The sequence below is a fragment of the Narcine bancroftii genome, chromosome 2, assembly GCF_036971445.1.
Source record: "Narcine bancroftii isolate sNarBan1 chromosome 2, sNarBan1.hap1, whole genome shotgun sequence".
NCBI classification, from domain to species: domain Eukaryota; kingdom Metazoa; phylum Chordata; class Chondrichthyes; order Torpediniformes; family Narcinidae; genus Narcine; species Narcine bancroftii.
The window spans coordinates 150,117,270-150,134,798 of NC_091470.1; the positions used below are offsets into that span (position 1 = coordinate 150,117,270).

Below are 17,529 nucleotides of genomic sequence, written 5' to 3' on the forward strand. Positions count from 1 at the left end.
AGAGTGGCCATTTAATCAACCAGCACATCTTTGTGATGTTGGTAGAAAGTGGAGTACACAAGGGAGGCCCACGTGGTCACAGGGAAAACACGAAAACTCTATATAGACAGGTGGGGATTTAACTCAGGTTACTATGAGGAGGCAACTCTATCTGCTACGCCATTGAGATACACCGTGAATTATTGGGGTTCCAAACTTTGTGTTAGGAATCTTGGCTTTGAGTCAGGAAACCAGTGACAGTCCAAGAAATTGTCTGAAATCAGAACAAGGCCAGAGGGATAAGATGGAGTCAGATTGCCAGCCTTATTCTAAAAATAATCTGTTTTTAAAAGGGATGCATGGTACATAATTTATCAAAAGTAAAATGTACTGGGTAGAAATGTATTCTTGGTCACATTACTCATATCATAATCGAGTAGGTTCTCTACGACATTTGATTTAAAAATCATCTCTTCTCATTTATTTTATCCCAGCATGTTAACTATCCATGGAATGGTAAGCTAAAATACCATCTGCACCAGTATCCTTTATTAATATAATTTTACTCCCCACACAAATTGTATTTATAATTCCTCACAGACTAATGAAATTTCAGTATCCCTTGCTTGTGGTCAGTAGGTCGATGCAGTAGGAAACAAGTTATATTACCAAATTAAATGGAAATTTCATTCAGGGAAACTGCAGCCAGTTGTAGAAAATAAGAACTGCCACTGGAATGAAGTGCTAGCACTCGCAGATTGAGGCTACAATACATTGCAACAGTGCAATTTTGGTTTACGTATATAACAGTCCTTGATGTTAACACCAAATGTCTGAAAGTAAAAGGGATGGATATCCAAGCATTCACAATTCACCAACTGATGAACATAAAATAAATTTTAAAATATTTGTGTTACAAAAATCTCTTTCATTCTTTCAATTAAACTAACTCTTTGCATTTTTCTCACTAAATCATGAAGAATAGGTTTAATGTAACAGAAATTGGGATTGATTTCATTGAAATTCATTTGGTGAGGTATGAAATTTATTTGTTTCAGAGAACCGGACAGTACATACTTTGATATCCCTCAAACCAACCTCTCCAGCAATAATGAGGCTGTGCCAAACTTGTCACAGAACCGAACTGAGGTTTGCATGGACGTATTTCAAATGAGGGACATGAATGAATCTGTGATGGTGAGTTTGGTCAAGCTGCTGTCTTTTGTATAATTTTTGTTGACTGGTAATGGAGTAATGGTCAAGAAATTTTGGCTCACAAGCTATTGAAAATCAATCCTGTGAAATTTCCTCTGTGTAAAGACTTGATATTCATAATTAAGGACTTAAAATCTTGAAAAGAATAAACAACATTAGGTTCAGATAAATGAATTGACAAATTATTTTGAAGTATGAGTAATGTATAGGAACATTTTTTTGTACATTTCAATTTCAATTAAACACAAATTACAACAGAAAATAAATACTTAATGCAAGTTGCACAAATTCCACAATTTTGGCTCTGGTCACCAGCTGTGCACACTCGCCTGCAATGTACACCTGAATGCAACTTCTGCCATTTTTAATTGTGCTTGCATGGCAGCTCACAAAAGCTTGCTTTTACTGGGCCAAAGATGCGTGCTTTTGCTTAACTTAAAGAGCCCAGCTAACCATGTTTGAGTAGCACTGAGAATCCACTTTTGGAGCCATCCACCCATCCCTTGGAGCAAACTTCATGATGACACTTCACATCACCACCAAGTTTGTGACACTTCAGGACCTACCCAACACCTATCAACCAATGACCAATGTCCTCATACATACCAATCTTGCTCCTGATGATGAAGCCCTTGACTAATTATTGCTATCTGTCTCGTAACTATCTGTCCTATTTCACAACCACTGTTATATTCTTTCTCGATCATGACCAAAGATACTTCAATCCCTTGTTGCCAATCTTCCAAGCAAATATCACCTCTAACGCCCATGACCTTTGACCATCAATCACTTTATGCAAGATCCTAGAGCCACATAAATTCTGGGTAAACATATATACATTCATACAGACAAACAACGCAATAACAGGCCCTTTCAGCCTACGAGTTCTTCCTGCTGAATTACATCCAATTGACCTATAACCCCAGATGCATTTTGGAATGGTGGGAGGAAACCAGAGCACCTGGAGGAAACCAGCTTAGACATGGGGAGAACCTACACACAGGAAGGGATTCAAACCCCGGTCCTGATCACTGGCGCTGTAACACCATTGCTCTATTCCACAAACTGATTCTCTCCTCAATGTGAATTTTTCCCTCCACAATTGTTTTGTTCCCACTACAAACTGTTTTAAAGGACAGAAACTCTGTGTGTCCAAGGGATGGTAGCATGAAGAATAAGTTAGAAGCAAAGCATCTTTGATGCATAAATTATGTACCAATCCAAGCTGACAGATAAGAGATCAGTTATACCATCTGCAGTGCAAGCTAAGGCAGCCAAATATTGAATGGGCTCTATTATCACTGAATAAAGAGGTTAAATTACTTTTGTCCAGAGCCACTAGACAAGCACATTTTAAAAAGGTTAAATTATAGAATGTTACAGAAAATGCAGAAGAATTTGGCCTTAAAAGGTCATGTGTACTTTTTTTTCTTTCTGGTTAAGTTCTGTGCAGTTTAAAGATAATTAAATTCATGATCAAATGAAGACAGCTGCTTTATTTGATTGAAAATTTTTAGAAACTGTGTATGAAAACATTTGATCTAACAGACGGCATTAAACAGCTCAAGGGCAATCAAGAAGAAATCAGTAATGGCAAAGTAAGCTTTTCCACTTAAAGACCATGGTAAAACTGGTGTAATGCATCGCTTGTGTTATTTATAACTTGATGTGAACATGTATCTCGTGGTCTAGAGAGCTGGATGACATAAGAAAATGGTGAACAAAAATAGCCTTTGGGCCCCTTTGCATGCTCAGCAATCAATAAGTTGTTCTGATGCTTGCAATATCCCCAAATGTGTGATACTCGACTATTATTTGAAGTAGTAAGGCACTTCATTCATATTCTCAAAAACAAATGGCCTTGCCACTTTTCTGTAGTAGCCCTATTTCCCATTATTCCTTTTACAGATGGCATGGTTAGCGGAGCAGTTAATGCAACGCTATTACAGCGCCAGCGATCAGAATCAGGTTCAAATCTCTCACTGTTTATAAGGAATTTGTATATTCTCCCTATGTCTGCGTGGATTTTACAGGGGGCTCCATTTTCCTCCCACCATAGGTCAATTGGGTGTAATTGGGAGGCATGGGCTTGAGGGCCAAAAGGGCCTGTTACCGTGCTGTATGTCTAAATTTATTTATGTTTAAAAATTCTCAATATTGGTCAAACTTCCAATCCCATAAAAAAATATAGTGTTCCTTGGTTGTATCCCTTTAATTGTAAATATATCACTCCTTAGTTTAGGAAACTAGACCAGTGCACAATATTCCAAATGTAGTTTCCCAAGACCGCTGTGTAATTGGAACAAGAAATTTCACAATTAGCATAGTACCTATTGCAATACTGTTACAGCACCAGCGATCGTACCTATTGCAATACTGTTACAGCACCTGCGATCCAGGTTTGAATCCAGTGCTGTCTGTAATGAGCCATGTCTGTGTGGGTTTCCTCCCACCCTTCAAAACTTTTAAAAATTGAAATATACAGGACCTCCCATGGTCATGAGCATCCTGATTTATGGACATATGTATAATCATTTGGGATACGAGTGTGGGACAGTTTTGCTGGCTGCGGAGGAGCTTCCAGAATCTTCTGCCAGGTGGGAATGGAGCATTTTCATATGCGTTCTCTCCCCACCGCTCCACTCCAAGTCGTTTCAACCAAGCCAAGCAAAGATGGTGTTTCAGAGCAAATCCACTCACTGAGTCACTGCTCTGGTTGCTCTTCCCACATGTGCTCCCACCAAAACTGTTTCTGCGATCCTCTCCTGCACACCATTTTTGTTCATTTCTGACTTAGTAAGGGTAAGTTTATTGGAGAAATATGGCAGATGGAATATAATATAGAAAAATATGAAGCTATCCCCTTTGATAGAAAATATAGTAGAAAGACAGTGTATTATTTTAAATATGTTGGTGTACAAAGAGACACAACTTCACTGGCACAAATATTCAAGTTAGGGAGTAGCTACATAAAGGAAATAGGAAGATTATAAGACAATTTGAATAGAAGAGTAGAATTTTTTAAATTTAAATTTTTTAATTTAGACATAGCATGGTAACAAGTCCTTCCAGCCTATGAGCTCATCCACCCAATTGCACCCAATTGACCTACTACCCTGGTACATTTTGAAAGGTGGGATAAAACTGGAGCATCTGGAGGAAATCCATACAGACACAGGGAGAATGTATAACCTTCTTACAGACAGCACCAGATTTGAACCCGGGTTGCTGGCATTGTAATAATGTTGCGCTAACCGTGCCGCCCCACTACGCCAATCTACAATAGTCAAGTCATGCATTATACTTTCATACTTTGCTTTATTCACATTAAGATTCTGTCAACTCTTCTTCCTATTGTACTAATGTACATTAAATCCTGAATCTTCATCATCATCCACCAATCCCTTCTTGGTTTAGAGCTGCCCTTTTCTTATAACTTCCTTGCACTGTATTCGTTATCCTACATACTTTGACCACCTTTCAACGTAGATAATTAGCTCTCTAATTCTTCCACTGCTACTTGGTGTCCATTTCTTTTCAATGAAGTACCTAGAGCATTTTTTTAAACAGAAAGCATGTCATGGCCTCTCTGTAAGTATTCAGATTGGACCCACTCTTGCACATCAAGTTCAGATCCAGATTTATTGCCAGAGTACATAAAATACAACTCTGACGTTCTTTTTTCCACTTATTTGCAGTGCAAAAAAATACTAACTTAACATGCACATGCAAACAAATAAAGAAATGTAAATAAACTGACTATGCAATATAGAGGAAAAAAAATCAATAAAAGTGCAAAAGTAAGAGTGCTTAAATAAGTCCCTGATTGAGTTAGTTGTTGAGGCATCTGATGATGGAGGGGTAGCAGCTGTTCCTGAACCAGGTGGTGTGAGTCTTGTTGCACCTAAACCTCTTTCCTGATGGTAGAGTGTGTGATGGGTAATGTGAATCCTTGATGATTGCTGCTGCTCTCTGACAGCAGCGTTCCCTATAGATGTTCTTGATGGTGGGGAAGATTTTACCCATGATGTCCTGGGCAGTATATCTTCGGCATCTCATTAGGAGCTGATACCTATTTGCTTTGTGTTTGTAGGTTACCAGAGGAAAACAAAATATTTAGATCAAAGACTTGCCCAAAAAATGCAGTTTTAGGCTTCAGGGTAAGTTGTCACTCAAATGTAATGAGTGATTTCCAGAAGTGCCAAAAGTTGGGAATCAAAAGCAGAATTTATTTTTCACCATTAGTTCCAGTGTCATTACAATCCTTTTTTATTTCTCGTCATCATCATCTCTCACCAGAATTGGTGGTCGCAATTGAGCATGTTGAGGCTCTTGTAATTAATTTTTTCCAAACAAGGCAAATACTTGAGGAAAACTTCATATTTTTGGCTGTACTTTTGTGACACTGACTTTGAAAGGAGTTCATTACGAGCACTATCGTGCTGGGCCATGTCACAAATAAGACACAGCAAACCAGAATGCATGGGGTTACATTACAAAAGAGCTAGCTCCAACACAAATCTGCATGTGGACTGGAGAGGGTACAGAACTAATGATGGAAACTTTCACTAATGAAATAACAAAGGGCATATCGGAGCCCATCATGCATTGTAGTTGAAAGACTGGTTAGACAGGATATGCATCAAATCATAAAACAAAACTTTACTGTTTAGATTGCAGTTGACACACTTCGGTTGCTAATCCCAATCATTCCGTTGCAAAAGAAAGTTAATGCAAAAGTTAACCTACCATGGAATGAGAATGAGCAAACTTGTATCATTCAAGGGGCTCCACTTACAACATTAACACCTTCTTCAATTATGGGGGGAAACTGTCGCATATGTTCAAAGAATATTATCTTGTCAAAATATTTATGTCTCTTCTATGTCAGAAGAAGATATGAATTTTATTATTGCACCCACAGCAGTCAAATTTGTATCTTCTTCTGACATAGAAGGAAGACATTCATGTCATTGAGTTCACATCAGCTCTCAGAGCATTCCCAGCAGACCTTTTCCTCCACTTTCCCTCTAACTCTTCTCTCACACGTACCCATCAATTTCCATTCCCACAGTCTTTGTTCTGCCACCCACCTACACAAGGGGCATTTTACACCCCATGAATTTGAATGGTACCAATACATCTTTGGGATGTGGGAAGAAACTGGAGCATCTGGATTAAACTTCATACATTGAATCTCAAAGCATCACAGCTTTGAGATTGACCAATAATGCTGCCGCCATCATTTGCCACAACACACCTACATATTGAGATGTTCATGGCATCACAAACAATCCATAATTCTTCCACCTCATTACATGCTTTCCTTGAAAACATCTAATTTCCAGACCAGCTCTGAAGCTGCCTGTTAATGACCTTCTGTGAAAAACATGGAAAGCTCTGAACAGGACATGCCATGGTGACCTCATGGACAAATGCAGGATATGACTGCAGTAGCCCTGATTAACCTGTGCATTACATGTAACACTCTGTTCCTTGTGAACAGAGAGCCGCGACATAACTAAGATAAACTCTCTTTTCTCAAGCAGTGGACTGGTTAACTCATCTTAGAATATTGTTTTCACAAACTAGGCATATAAAAATGAGATTATGTTACTGATTATGAGATCACGCTGTAAACAAATCCACAGGCTGTATCTTTTCCATCACAGTCATGACTCCAAATCAGAAATATTGAGATGGCATGTCCTATGGTGGTCAAAGGCATCATTTAAATGCAAATTAATTTTTCTGATAATTTCTACCCCTGTATTTTATTTTTGTTACAAAATATCAATAACATCATCTGGGAATGAATTTGTGAATGAATGAGATTTTTTTCACCATGGTCTCTTACAGTTTGCTGCAAAAGAAAGTAGCCATTGGGCATTGTGGATCTGAAATGTACAATTAAAGTTTAAGCAATACTGTCCGAGTGGAAATTCCAGTATAATTTAACATTATAATGTGCCTTAGCAATCAGGTGTAGGCCCTCCTAACCCCACGGGACTATAGCTGCCACTGAGGAAAATTTCAGAGCTGAAATTTCTGGTTTATACTTGAGCAATTGATTCCAAGATGCATTAGGGTTCAAGAATGATCACTTACAAAGCCTAAAAATTGGTATGTGTGGATACAGACTTTATAAAATTATTTGTAGTTTGTTCAGTCAGAATGAAGACCCTCTTCAGCATATTTGTTCACTTTACAGGTGCAGTGTGATGTGAAATATCAAAAAAATTAAAGACACTAGAGAGTCAAATCAAGTTTATCATCATTTGATTGCACAAATACAACCTAATGAAACAGCATTCTCTGGTCCTCAGTACAAAACACACAGACACACAAGCAAACATAAGACACATACAGACAAGCAGTACATATGCAGAATAAGTATTCATCTTTACAAATAAATAAATATTGCTTCATGAAGATGAGAGTTTCAAATGGTTAGTGTGATCAGTTCCTTTGGTTCATTCACCAATCTCATTATCCATGGGAAGAAGTTGTTACCCAGCTTGGTGATGCTACCCCTGATACTCCTGTATCTGATGGGAGCAGCTGAAAGAAGTTGTGTGCAGACTGGAAGGGAATCTCAATTAATTTGCTCATCCTCTTCAGACAACGATCCTGGTAGATCATGTTGAAAGAGGAGAGGGAGACTCCATTGATCCTTTGTGCCATTCTTATGGTCCTGTGGATTGACCTCTGATCCATTTCTCTGCAGCAACCATACCACAATGTGATGCAGCCAGTCAGGACACTTTCAACAGAGCTCCTATAGAAGGTTAACATAATGGTAGCCTTGCCTTCTTCAGTCTTCTCAGGAAGTGCAGTAAATTTTGCACCTTTCTGACAAGTGAGATGTTGAGTGCCCGTGATGGGTCACTAGTTAAATGAACTCCAAAGAACTTGGTGCTCTCAACTCTACTATGGAGTTGCACAGGGTGGTTGTTCCTGGTCCTCCTGAATTCCATGATCATCTCCTTCATCTTGTCCATGTTGAGACTCAGGTTGTTACTCTCACACCATTTCACGAGATTTTCCACTTCTTCCCTGTAGTGCGATTCATTGTTGTTGCTGATGAGGCCGACTACAAACCTGGTGATACTTTTGAAGCTGGATCTGGTGAATAGAGTCGTGGGTCAGTAGCGTGAACAGGAGTGGGCTGAGCACACAGCCCTGAGGTGTGCCAGTGCTCAGTTTAATAATGTTTGATGTTCACAATAAATACAAAATACAAAATAAAAACAGCAAATAGAACCAAAGAACATTACATCACAAAACAGGCCATTCAGCCCTTCTAGTCTGTGTCAAACTATTATTATGCCAAATCCCACTGACCTGCACACAGTCCATATCCCTCCATAATCCTCCCATCCATGTAACTGTTCAAATTTTTATTAAGTGTAAAAACTGAGCCTACATTCACCAGTTCAGCTGGCAGCTCGTTCCACACTCAAGATCAGACTATATCTATGGAAAGACAAACAGGTGCTGCTTGACTTCTTGAGTATTTCCAGCATTTATTGTTTTTATTTTAAAATTATTTTATTAAGTTTTGTCAGAAAAGAAAACAAATATAAAATAAATACATTGCATTGAAATTATTACGCATTTAAGATAATAGCATATATTACAGTTGTATAAGGAGTAAAGAAAGAGAAAAAAAGAAAAAAATCTAACAATGCCAACCAAGGTTGTAATTCATATTGTAAGTTGAAATAACATCAAGCAACAACCTTGGAAGATCTGAACAAAGCATGCCCAGTAATAACCATTATTGCACCTAATTAGTCCATTGTAAAAGTAAACCATGAATGGACCCTCAGTCCTATTAAAGGAAATCTTGATTTTTGTGATATAATGCCTAATTTTCTGCAAATTTAAGAAGGGTGTAATGTCTAATAGTCATTGTCTGTGAGTAGGTAGAAACTCCTCTTTCCATTTTAACAATGTTGCTCTTCTTGCTAGTAAAGCGGAGAATGGTAAAATCTGTCTTTGATTAGAGGATAATTTTATGTTTATGTCCCTGGAAAAGCCAAACATTCCAATTACTGGACATGGATCCAAATTCATCACAAAAAATGGTTGAAAAAGTTCTAAAAATATCAGTCCAATATTTTTGCAATTTAGGGTATGACCAAAACATATGTACCACAAATTATACATTTATCACAGAGTGAGTTGATATCTGGATAAATTATTGCAAGTTTAACTTGGGAATGTATTCGATGCGCTACTTTGAACTGAATCAGATTGTGCCCTAGTGCACAATGATGAGTTGCAGATCAAGCCCAAAATTAACATCCAATCTTCATCTGAAAAAGAGATATTAAGATCATTCTCCCATTCACTTTTATCCCAATTAGTGAACTTGTTTTCATATTCAATAATTTATTATATAGGGCAGGTAATATACATTTATGTGTGAATTGTATTTCAAAATGTTCATCAATAAAATTTGGTTCTGGAGGACTTTGAAATGTTGAAAGCTTGGAACGAACAAAATGTCGAATTTGATAATACCTGAAAAAATGTCTATTCAATAGATTAAATTTGATCATCAATTATTGTAGAGATACTAAATTTTATTACATAAAAAGATCCTTAAAACTTTTAATTTCTGAATGATTCCATTCTTGAAAACCTGCGACTAAAATAGCAAGTTGAAATAAATGATTAGATAGGATAGGACTTGCCTTATAAATCCCTTAATTCCAAAATATTTCTAACTTGACTCCAAATCTTCAGTCTATGTATCATTAGTAAATTCTTTGTCAGTTTTCGTATAGAGAGAGGTATAGGTGAACACAACACTGCCCATAAAGAAGTGTTTTTAAGGGATTTCAATTCCATCTCAATCCAGTTAGGGCAGTCATCTGTCTTTTCACATTGCAACAACAAGAACTTGTTTTTTGCTGTTCATAGCCCAGTAGTAAAATCTAAAATTGGGTAGTGCCAGCCCCCATTATTTCTTGTATTCTGGAGATATTTTTTATTCCATCTAGGTTTCTGTTTTTGCCATATATATGACATAACGATTGTCTAAAGCATCAAAAAAGTACTTAGAAATAAATATCGGTAGTGATTGGAATAAATATAAAAATTTTGGTAAAATATTTATTTTAACCAAATTAATGAGATCAATCACATGTGGTGGAGTTCAGAAGTGAAGCTGGATGTGATGTAACTACATGTCATTGCGCCCCTGTTTCAGAAGTTCGGTTCTCAGCCACCGGAAATGATGGTGGCAGTGGGTTGGCCCAAGGTGTCGGTGCAGGTCGCAGTCCACTCGCAGTTCTTCTAGAGTGGGGCTTAGAGCAATGTACACTGGCATAGTGTCCTTTCCCCGTCAGTTCAAGCAAGTTGCACTATGGGCCAGCAGTACTTTATCGGGAGTTTGCTTTGGCCACAGTAGTTGCACCTCGCGTGCTCGGTGGTGGCAGTAGCAATCAGGGGCCCCGAGTCCCAAGATGGCTTCACTTGTTCTCCCCACCTGGCAGCTGCATGGTCCACTGAGTAGGCCTCCGCGTTCTTTTGGGGAGTCTCCATCACTCGAGCCATCTGCACCACTTCCTGGAGGGATCGATGGTCTTTCTCCAGGAGTAGTTCCCTTATGTGATGGGAATAGAATCTAGCGACTATCCCATTGTGGATGGGGTCCTCCTGGTAGATTATTTCAGTCATGTCCCCACACCCGCAGGCTTGCCCCAGCTCCCACATGATCCTCATGAAATCGTTGACCGACTCACCCGGGCCCTGGCATCAGGAGCCCAGCTGGAAGCGCGTGTACATTGCGTTCATTGAGGCTCCTTATTGCTATCGGAGCAGAGCCATTACCACTTCATATCCAGCGCAGTTGCAAATTATTTGGTATGCTCAGTGGCACACCGCTGCGAAAAGCAGGTCATATCGATCACTATCAACTGTGATTTTTGTGGCGCCTCAGGTAGGCCTTCAAACAGTGTAGCCACATATCAAACTTTACGGAGGCCTCTGGTTCCTTTGGATCAATCTCCAGCTTCTCCAGTCAGATTGCCTTGTCCATGGCACTTTAAAATTCTGATTAATAAATTGTAGCGTGATCAATGACCATCCACAGTCAAAGGCTTTATTAATCAGAAAACCCAGGCATGCCTCTACTTGCTGCTGGCTCATGTCCAAGGCAGGTATGGGGGTGGAGACCAGGGCTTGCAGCCTTTATAAGGGGAACTTATGGGGAGAGGATACAGGTACAGAAGGCGGCCCAGCCTGCCCAGCCCAGTGAGGACATGCCCGCAGTACCATGTTCCACCACAGTGTCTGCAGACATTCATGTTTTGCTTATTTAAAATAGATCAAGTGTATTAACCTTAATTTGTTATGGTAGCAATCTGAGGCGTTCTCTGCAACAACAATGATTTGCATTCATTTAATACTATTAACAAAGTCATGAGAAACTTCAGAAAGAACATAATTAGATGCAAGTTTACCATGAGCCAAAGAGGAAGACAATAGGACAGACTTCCAAAGCATGGTTTGAGAGGCAGTGGTTCAGTGAAGGAGTTCAGAATTTATGACCTGGGCACCGGAAGGCACAACTGGCCAGCAGGTCAAAAATGGGAAAGTTCAGGAATCTTGGAGCATTGTCGGAAGCTTGCAGAGATATACAGAGGGGTTAGGCCTTGAAGGATTTAAACAAGAGGACAAGACTTCTTAAACCAAAATGTTTGTAGTCACATGCACATGCGTGCATGATGAGTGATTGGCAGTTGGTGCAAATTAGTATTCAGGTAGCAAAGTTTGATGGATTTTGTTTTGTTGAGGCTGGGCCAGGAGACTTTCGCAATTGTCAGATCTGGATACATAAGCCACCAATACAAACTAGAAGCAGGCAAATTCATTTGGATGATATGTGATCAAGAACTCAGCTCTTATCTGTGGTTAGAAAATAGTACTTGATGCAGGGGCTGAACACAATGGGTTTAATCTTTCCAATATCCAAATAGACCAGAAACACGAGCTGAATTTAGAAATGCATAAATTAGTTGGGGAACCTGATATTAATTTGGATTATGCATTAAAAAGGGAAACATTACTAAGCACTCCAGGTGAACTATTGCCTTTTTAATTAATGAAGTCCCTCTCTCACCACATATCTGAAATGGTATAGTCTAACACATCGCTAGGCAAGTCTGGGCCTGCCTTGTGGTTAATTGAATAGTCATGAGGAATAGAGGGGAGGTCCAACTTTTGTTGTTAGATGCAGTTAAGAGAGAGGATTTAGAGAGAGGCAGAGAAAAAGGGAGATAGGAAGAGATGGAAAAGCAAAAGAGGCCGTTAGAATGTGTTTGCTCCTTTCATAGTCCCCAAGTTTTGGTCAGTAACTACAAGTGAGGTCTGACGTAGACCCTGCATAATGTTTGTATAAGAAGAGAGAAAAAGTCCCTTTTCTCTCTGATGACACCTGACGTGGGAACAATCCCAGCTGCACTCACAATTCTGGAATACTAAAATGCTTTACATAAGTGACGCAGCCCAGCACTGCACCACGGTAGGTGGCTATAGGTTTACCGCTTAAGAAATTAATTTTTTTTAATGTATATTTATGCGGAGATCTCTACGTTGCTGATTTGTAGAGAAATAGTTTGCTGCTGTTTTCAATTTCATTTAACTTTGTTGCCAGGTAATTAGATAAGTCCATGACTGAGATTAATGTTATTATTTGCTGCCATGTTGGACTATTTTGTCTCCATACGTAATAATGCTGGTCCAGATCTCAGGTACCTTGAAGTGCTGTTATGCCCTTCACTAAAGAATCCTATTGGATTCCGTGTGTAATGTAAACTTTAGGTACATGAAATCTTATTTCTGCTCATCTCATTCAGAGCTGGTAGAATCTTCTGGATTGACATTAGGGATCCCATTAGATTGAAAAGTCTAACTCCTCAGTAGCTTTTCCATCATTTAATTACTGCCTTAACCATCTTCTCTGCTTGACCACGACTATTTTTGTTTGTCACTGTTCTTACCTACTTTTTGTTCCTTTTGAAAGTTGCAAATTCAGCAATGCACACATTCAATTTAATTTAGGTCAGAACCTATTAAACCATCTCCTGTAATTTCCAAGTTACCTTCAAAAACCAGTAAATGAATGGATGGGGTCCAATGTTATAATTTATCAATGAAATCTTGATACTCAAGTACATCCTTCAATGTAGGAAATCATAGTATGAGTGAACCAAGTAATAGAATCTAGAAGTTGAATATACAGCTTTTAATCATTGATATTCAAATTAATTTTTCATTATGTTCAGAAGAATAAATAGTGAACCATTTCAAAGATAGCTTTTCAAAAAGCATTTTCTAAAAATAGTGTGAAGGTTTATTTTATGTAATTGGGAATTAAAATCTCAAGTACTGCAAATGTGTTCTAAAAAACAACTTAGTGGAAGTATGCACCAATTCTAAAGGAGAAAAAGAAAACTAAAATGTAATAATTTTCACTAGTTTCATTAATCTTCCTTCCTGTCTTGAATAACCTCAAAGGATTAATGCAGCATATGAAAGGATAAGATCAGAGCAAATGTATGGGGACTCTTTGAGTATAACTATTGAAACTCTCAAAGGTTTATTTTCCAGTTTGATTTCATCTTAATCCAAGTTCATAATAAATGTGAAATTGTGCATGGTTTGACTGCTAGATTTGTTTGAATAAACTCATAACTTGTTTCATACTATTTTTTATCATTTAGGGGATATTTTGTTCTGCATCACATTAGAATTTTAAATATATTTTTGGAAGCATTTTATTACTTTTTTGCACTTTGATTTTTGAAAATAATGATTTATATTGCCTTTATAGTCATAGATTGCTGTCTCTAGATCTTGAGGATAATATCTCAGTCCCATACTCACTGCAATGAATTTACTCTCACGGGAGGTGCCAGTCAGTGATGATTAGATAGCACAGTGGGCTGATTTTCCAATCTGTGCTCCCGATAGAACTAACTAGGAGCATGAGAGTGCCAAGTCAGCTCCATCAGCTGCCTGATTTGCTGCTTTGAACCTCACATGGACTCATTTAGAGTCTCTAATCTCTGAGCACCAAACCTATGTGTTATGAATTGAATCTTTGAACATAAACTTTCAGAATCCCTTTAGATATAGAAAGGCAGTTGAGCAAATGATTTATGTAAATAATGCAAATATTTGTTGAAAAAGCAAGGAATTTTGTTTTGCTCTCCCTCAACCCGTTTTTTAAAAAATGTATCGCAATAGAGGGATGATTTCTAAGTGCCAACAACCCTATTAAACCTGATCCCTGTGGCTCTTTGTGAATCCATGCTGTTGGCCATTAGGCTGTTGTGTCAATAAATACAACCCAGGTAACTTACCAAAAGGCATACAGAAATCAAGGCCAGAGTGCCATAGGTTGAGTTTGGACGGCCCTATACAATAAATCTTTGAAGTCATGATCCCTTAGCCTTATTATTGAATGATTGAAAATGATGTATTGAAGCCTTAAAGTCAAATTTATTATCTAGCATCAACCAACAGATTTACACCATGAAACAGAAATTGATTTTCAAATTCAGTGAAAGAAACAAAGAATTTTGTTGCCTTATTCATTGCCAGATTTCAAAATTCAGTAAGATGGAAAGTCACTATCCAGGTGTGCTCTGACAATTTACACTGATCCAGAGTACAGCATCAATGAGCCTCACAGATCTTCCAATAAGTAAATCTCCATAAAAATAAGGGAAGTTGAAAATGAATTACTCTCAGATCAAAACCTGCCAGCACCAGTTATTTGATAATGGTTGAGCTAAATTTAGCTCTTACGCAAAACCAAACCTAGCAAAATATTGAATGTGTATTCACTCCCTGCAGAGTGCTTGCAATCCTCTTATTCTCACCAGGATAGCTCATGTCAGACTTTCACAGTTCATGTTTCTGAATAAAGAAAAACAAATTTAAGAGGATTCTAAAAGCAAGTGCTAGAAATATACAACATAACTGTCAGCATCTGAGGGGAAGCAAGAGGAGATATTTTGATTGGAGATCTCCTCCTTTAGCCTGTTCTATCTGAAGTTCACCAACTTAATGTTTATTCCCAGCATTATCTGTTCTTCTTATAATCTCAAACGATACCTGCTAGTTTAAAAGCAGCATTAATATTACTGACATCTGTGCTTAATAAGAAATAATTTCTATTTTAATTGCTTTAGAATAAAGTTAGCCAGACAATATGCTAAATAACCTGTTTTTTAGGAATCCCTTGGGGTTAAGGATGACTTGCTCCTGCACAAGTTCTGGGGCAGATAGTACTTAATAAGCAGGGGATGTTGTGAGTTTGGAAGTCGATGTATTCTGTCCTCTGTTTACACTAGACTTCTATGGGTTCCTAAAGAATAGTACTCATGCTTGTCAATACCATCTTTAGTGGTCTTTGGGCAGGCATGCACATGTCTATGAGGGTTTTCAAGGAGACTTTGAGAACACCTTTGATCTAATTTTCTGACCTGATATAGATAATCCATGATCTCGAAGCAGACAAGCAGGGATCACTGCTGCCTGCCAGACCATGAAATTTGTGCCTGTTATATTTGAAGCACCTTTTTTCTTAAATATCCACATGTGGTGTCCTGAAAGCAACAGTAAATTTCATCATTGATAATTATAGAGGTATAGGAAGAGGTCCACATTTTCCAGACCCTTGTCGTGCACCTTTACTGAGGGAGGTCAATGTTGTACAATGGGGCAGGTTTGCCTTGCAAGGTCCATTCTATCATATACTTTAGCAAATGAGTAAAATGATGGCTTATACTGCGTCCAAATATGTATTTGTGCAAATGTCTGCTTACTGTAGCTCAATTACGAAAGTTAGAGTGGAATTTGCATAGTTTGAATAATATTTGTTTGTCCTGTAGATTAGCTGTACTCCAGCAGAATGCTTGGTGAAGTGCAACTTTTCAACAAGGAAAAAATAGGAAACTGAGGAACGGTGCAGCTTTGACACTGACACTGAGATTGGGTCTTTTGTAGACATGCTTATTTAAGATCATGACTTGCATTCCATCACAAATATATATTTGGAAAGAAGGCTGCACAATCCCTATCGATTGATTTTTGTGATGTCTGGAAAGGCCATGCACAGTAATTGATGCTGCTCTCTGCATTTCTCTTGGAATTGTCATACAATGTAAATTATACCCATTCGTAAATAGATAAATGGATTCAATGTTGCAATTCAGGAAGCAGGCAGTTGAGGATATTATTGTTTTGAAGGGAGGGTACCCTCTTTAGCTTCCATTATCAGATTTGTTCCCCTTCTTCGTGTGGTGAATGTTTCAGCATTCAGGACATCTCCCTTGCATATCCTCCTCTCCCCAGACCATGCCAGATGAGCAATAAATTTGTTCTTGAAGTTCCACTCTGCTAAGTTTTTGGAAATTTTGCAAGAATATCATGTTCCTTCGACGACTTGTTGTTTTTCAGTGGGCTAGTGGACAATGTGGTGACCCCATTGGCAGGAGCAGGAGACCAAGTCTATAGTGAGGGCCTGTCTTGGGTGGGGGGGGGGGTTTCAGGTGGAGAGGGAAGGTCTGTACTTGCCACAGCTGTTAATGTTGGCGCTGCACCAGCTGGATTTTTATTATTAGAATAACAAATCCTGATGTTGGTATCTACCTTGATGATGATCATTTATTGAGAAAAACTTTGTGATTCCTTTTGAAAATACCTTCCTCTTGAGCTGATTTGATAACCACTGGGTGGAAACTTAAGTAGATGTAACATCTTTGCCCTTCTAGTCTTTTCTTTAACCTGTTTAACATTGGCAATAGAATTGGATTGGGATGCTGATACAGGTGTAAGTCAGTGATTACACCAAAATTCCAGCTTACAAGGCTTGAACATAAATTTTCACCACAACTTATTCTCAAGTCTTTCATGCAATTTTCAGATCTATGCATCAATGTCATAGCTTAAGATAAAGCTATTTATTAATATTTATTCAATATTAAAATAAAGGAATTTATCAGCTCTATCAATGTCACCAATAAAGGCACAAAATTGCTGGTAGAACCTAGCAGGTTTCGCAGGGTCCAGAGGAGGGAAAGATATATTACCAATGTTTCGGGCCTGAGCCCTTCAGCACCTGGTCCAAAATGTTGGTTATATATCTTTCCCTCCTAAGGATGCTGCAAGACCTACTGAATTTTTCCAGCATTTCTGTGTTTTTACCACAATCGTAGCATCTGCAGACTTTCGTATTTCACCCCGTTATTATAAGACTTTAGCAGTTAGTATGATTGTTAAATGCGGAGTTGTTTTGAAATCATGTTTTTC

The 17,529-nt window shown here is 38.3% G+C and overlaps 1 protein-coding gene across 4 annotated transcripts in view; it reads left to right on the forward strand.

Annotated features, from left to right (window-relative positions):
- tp73 (tumor protein p73) overlaps positions 1 to 17,529 on the forward strand; it is a 124,616-nt gene that overhangs the window by 50,540 nt on the left and 56,547 nt on the right. For 3 of the 4 annotated variants that reach the window (XM_069918543.1, XM_069918540.1, XM_069918542.1), the window contains exon 3: positions 1,038 to 1,176. In XM_069918543.1, coding sequence (XP_069774644.1) covers positions 1,038 to 1,176 — 139 coding nt within the window. Of the gene's footprint in view, positions 1 to 1,037; positions 1,177 to 17,529 lie in introns of those variants that run through there. The other variant, XM_069918544.1, reaches the window with a different exon arrangement.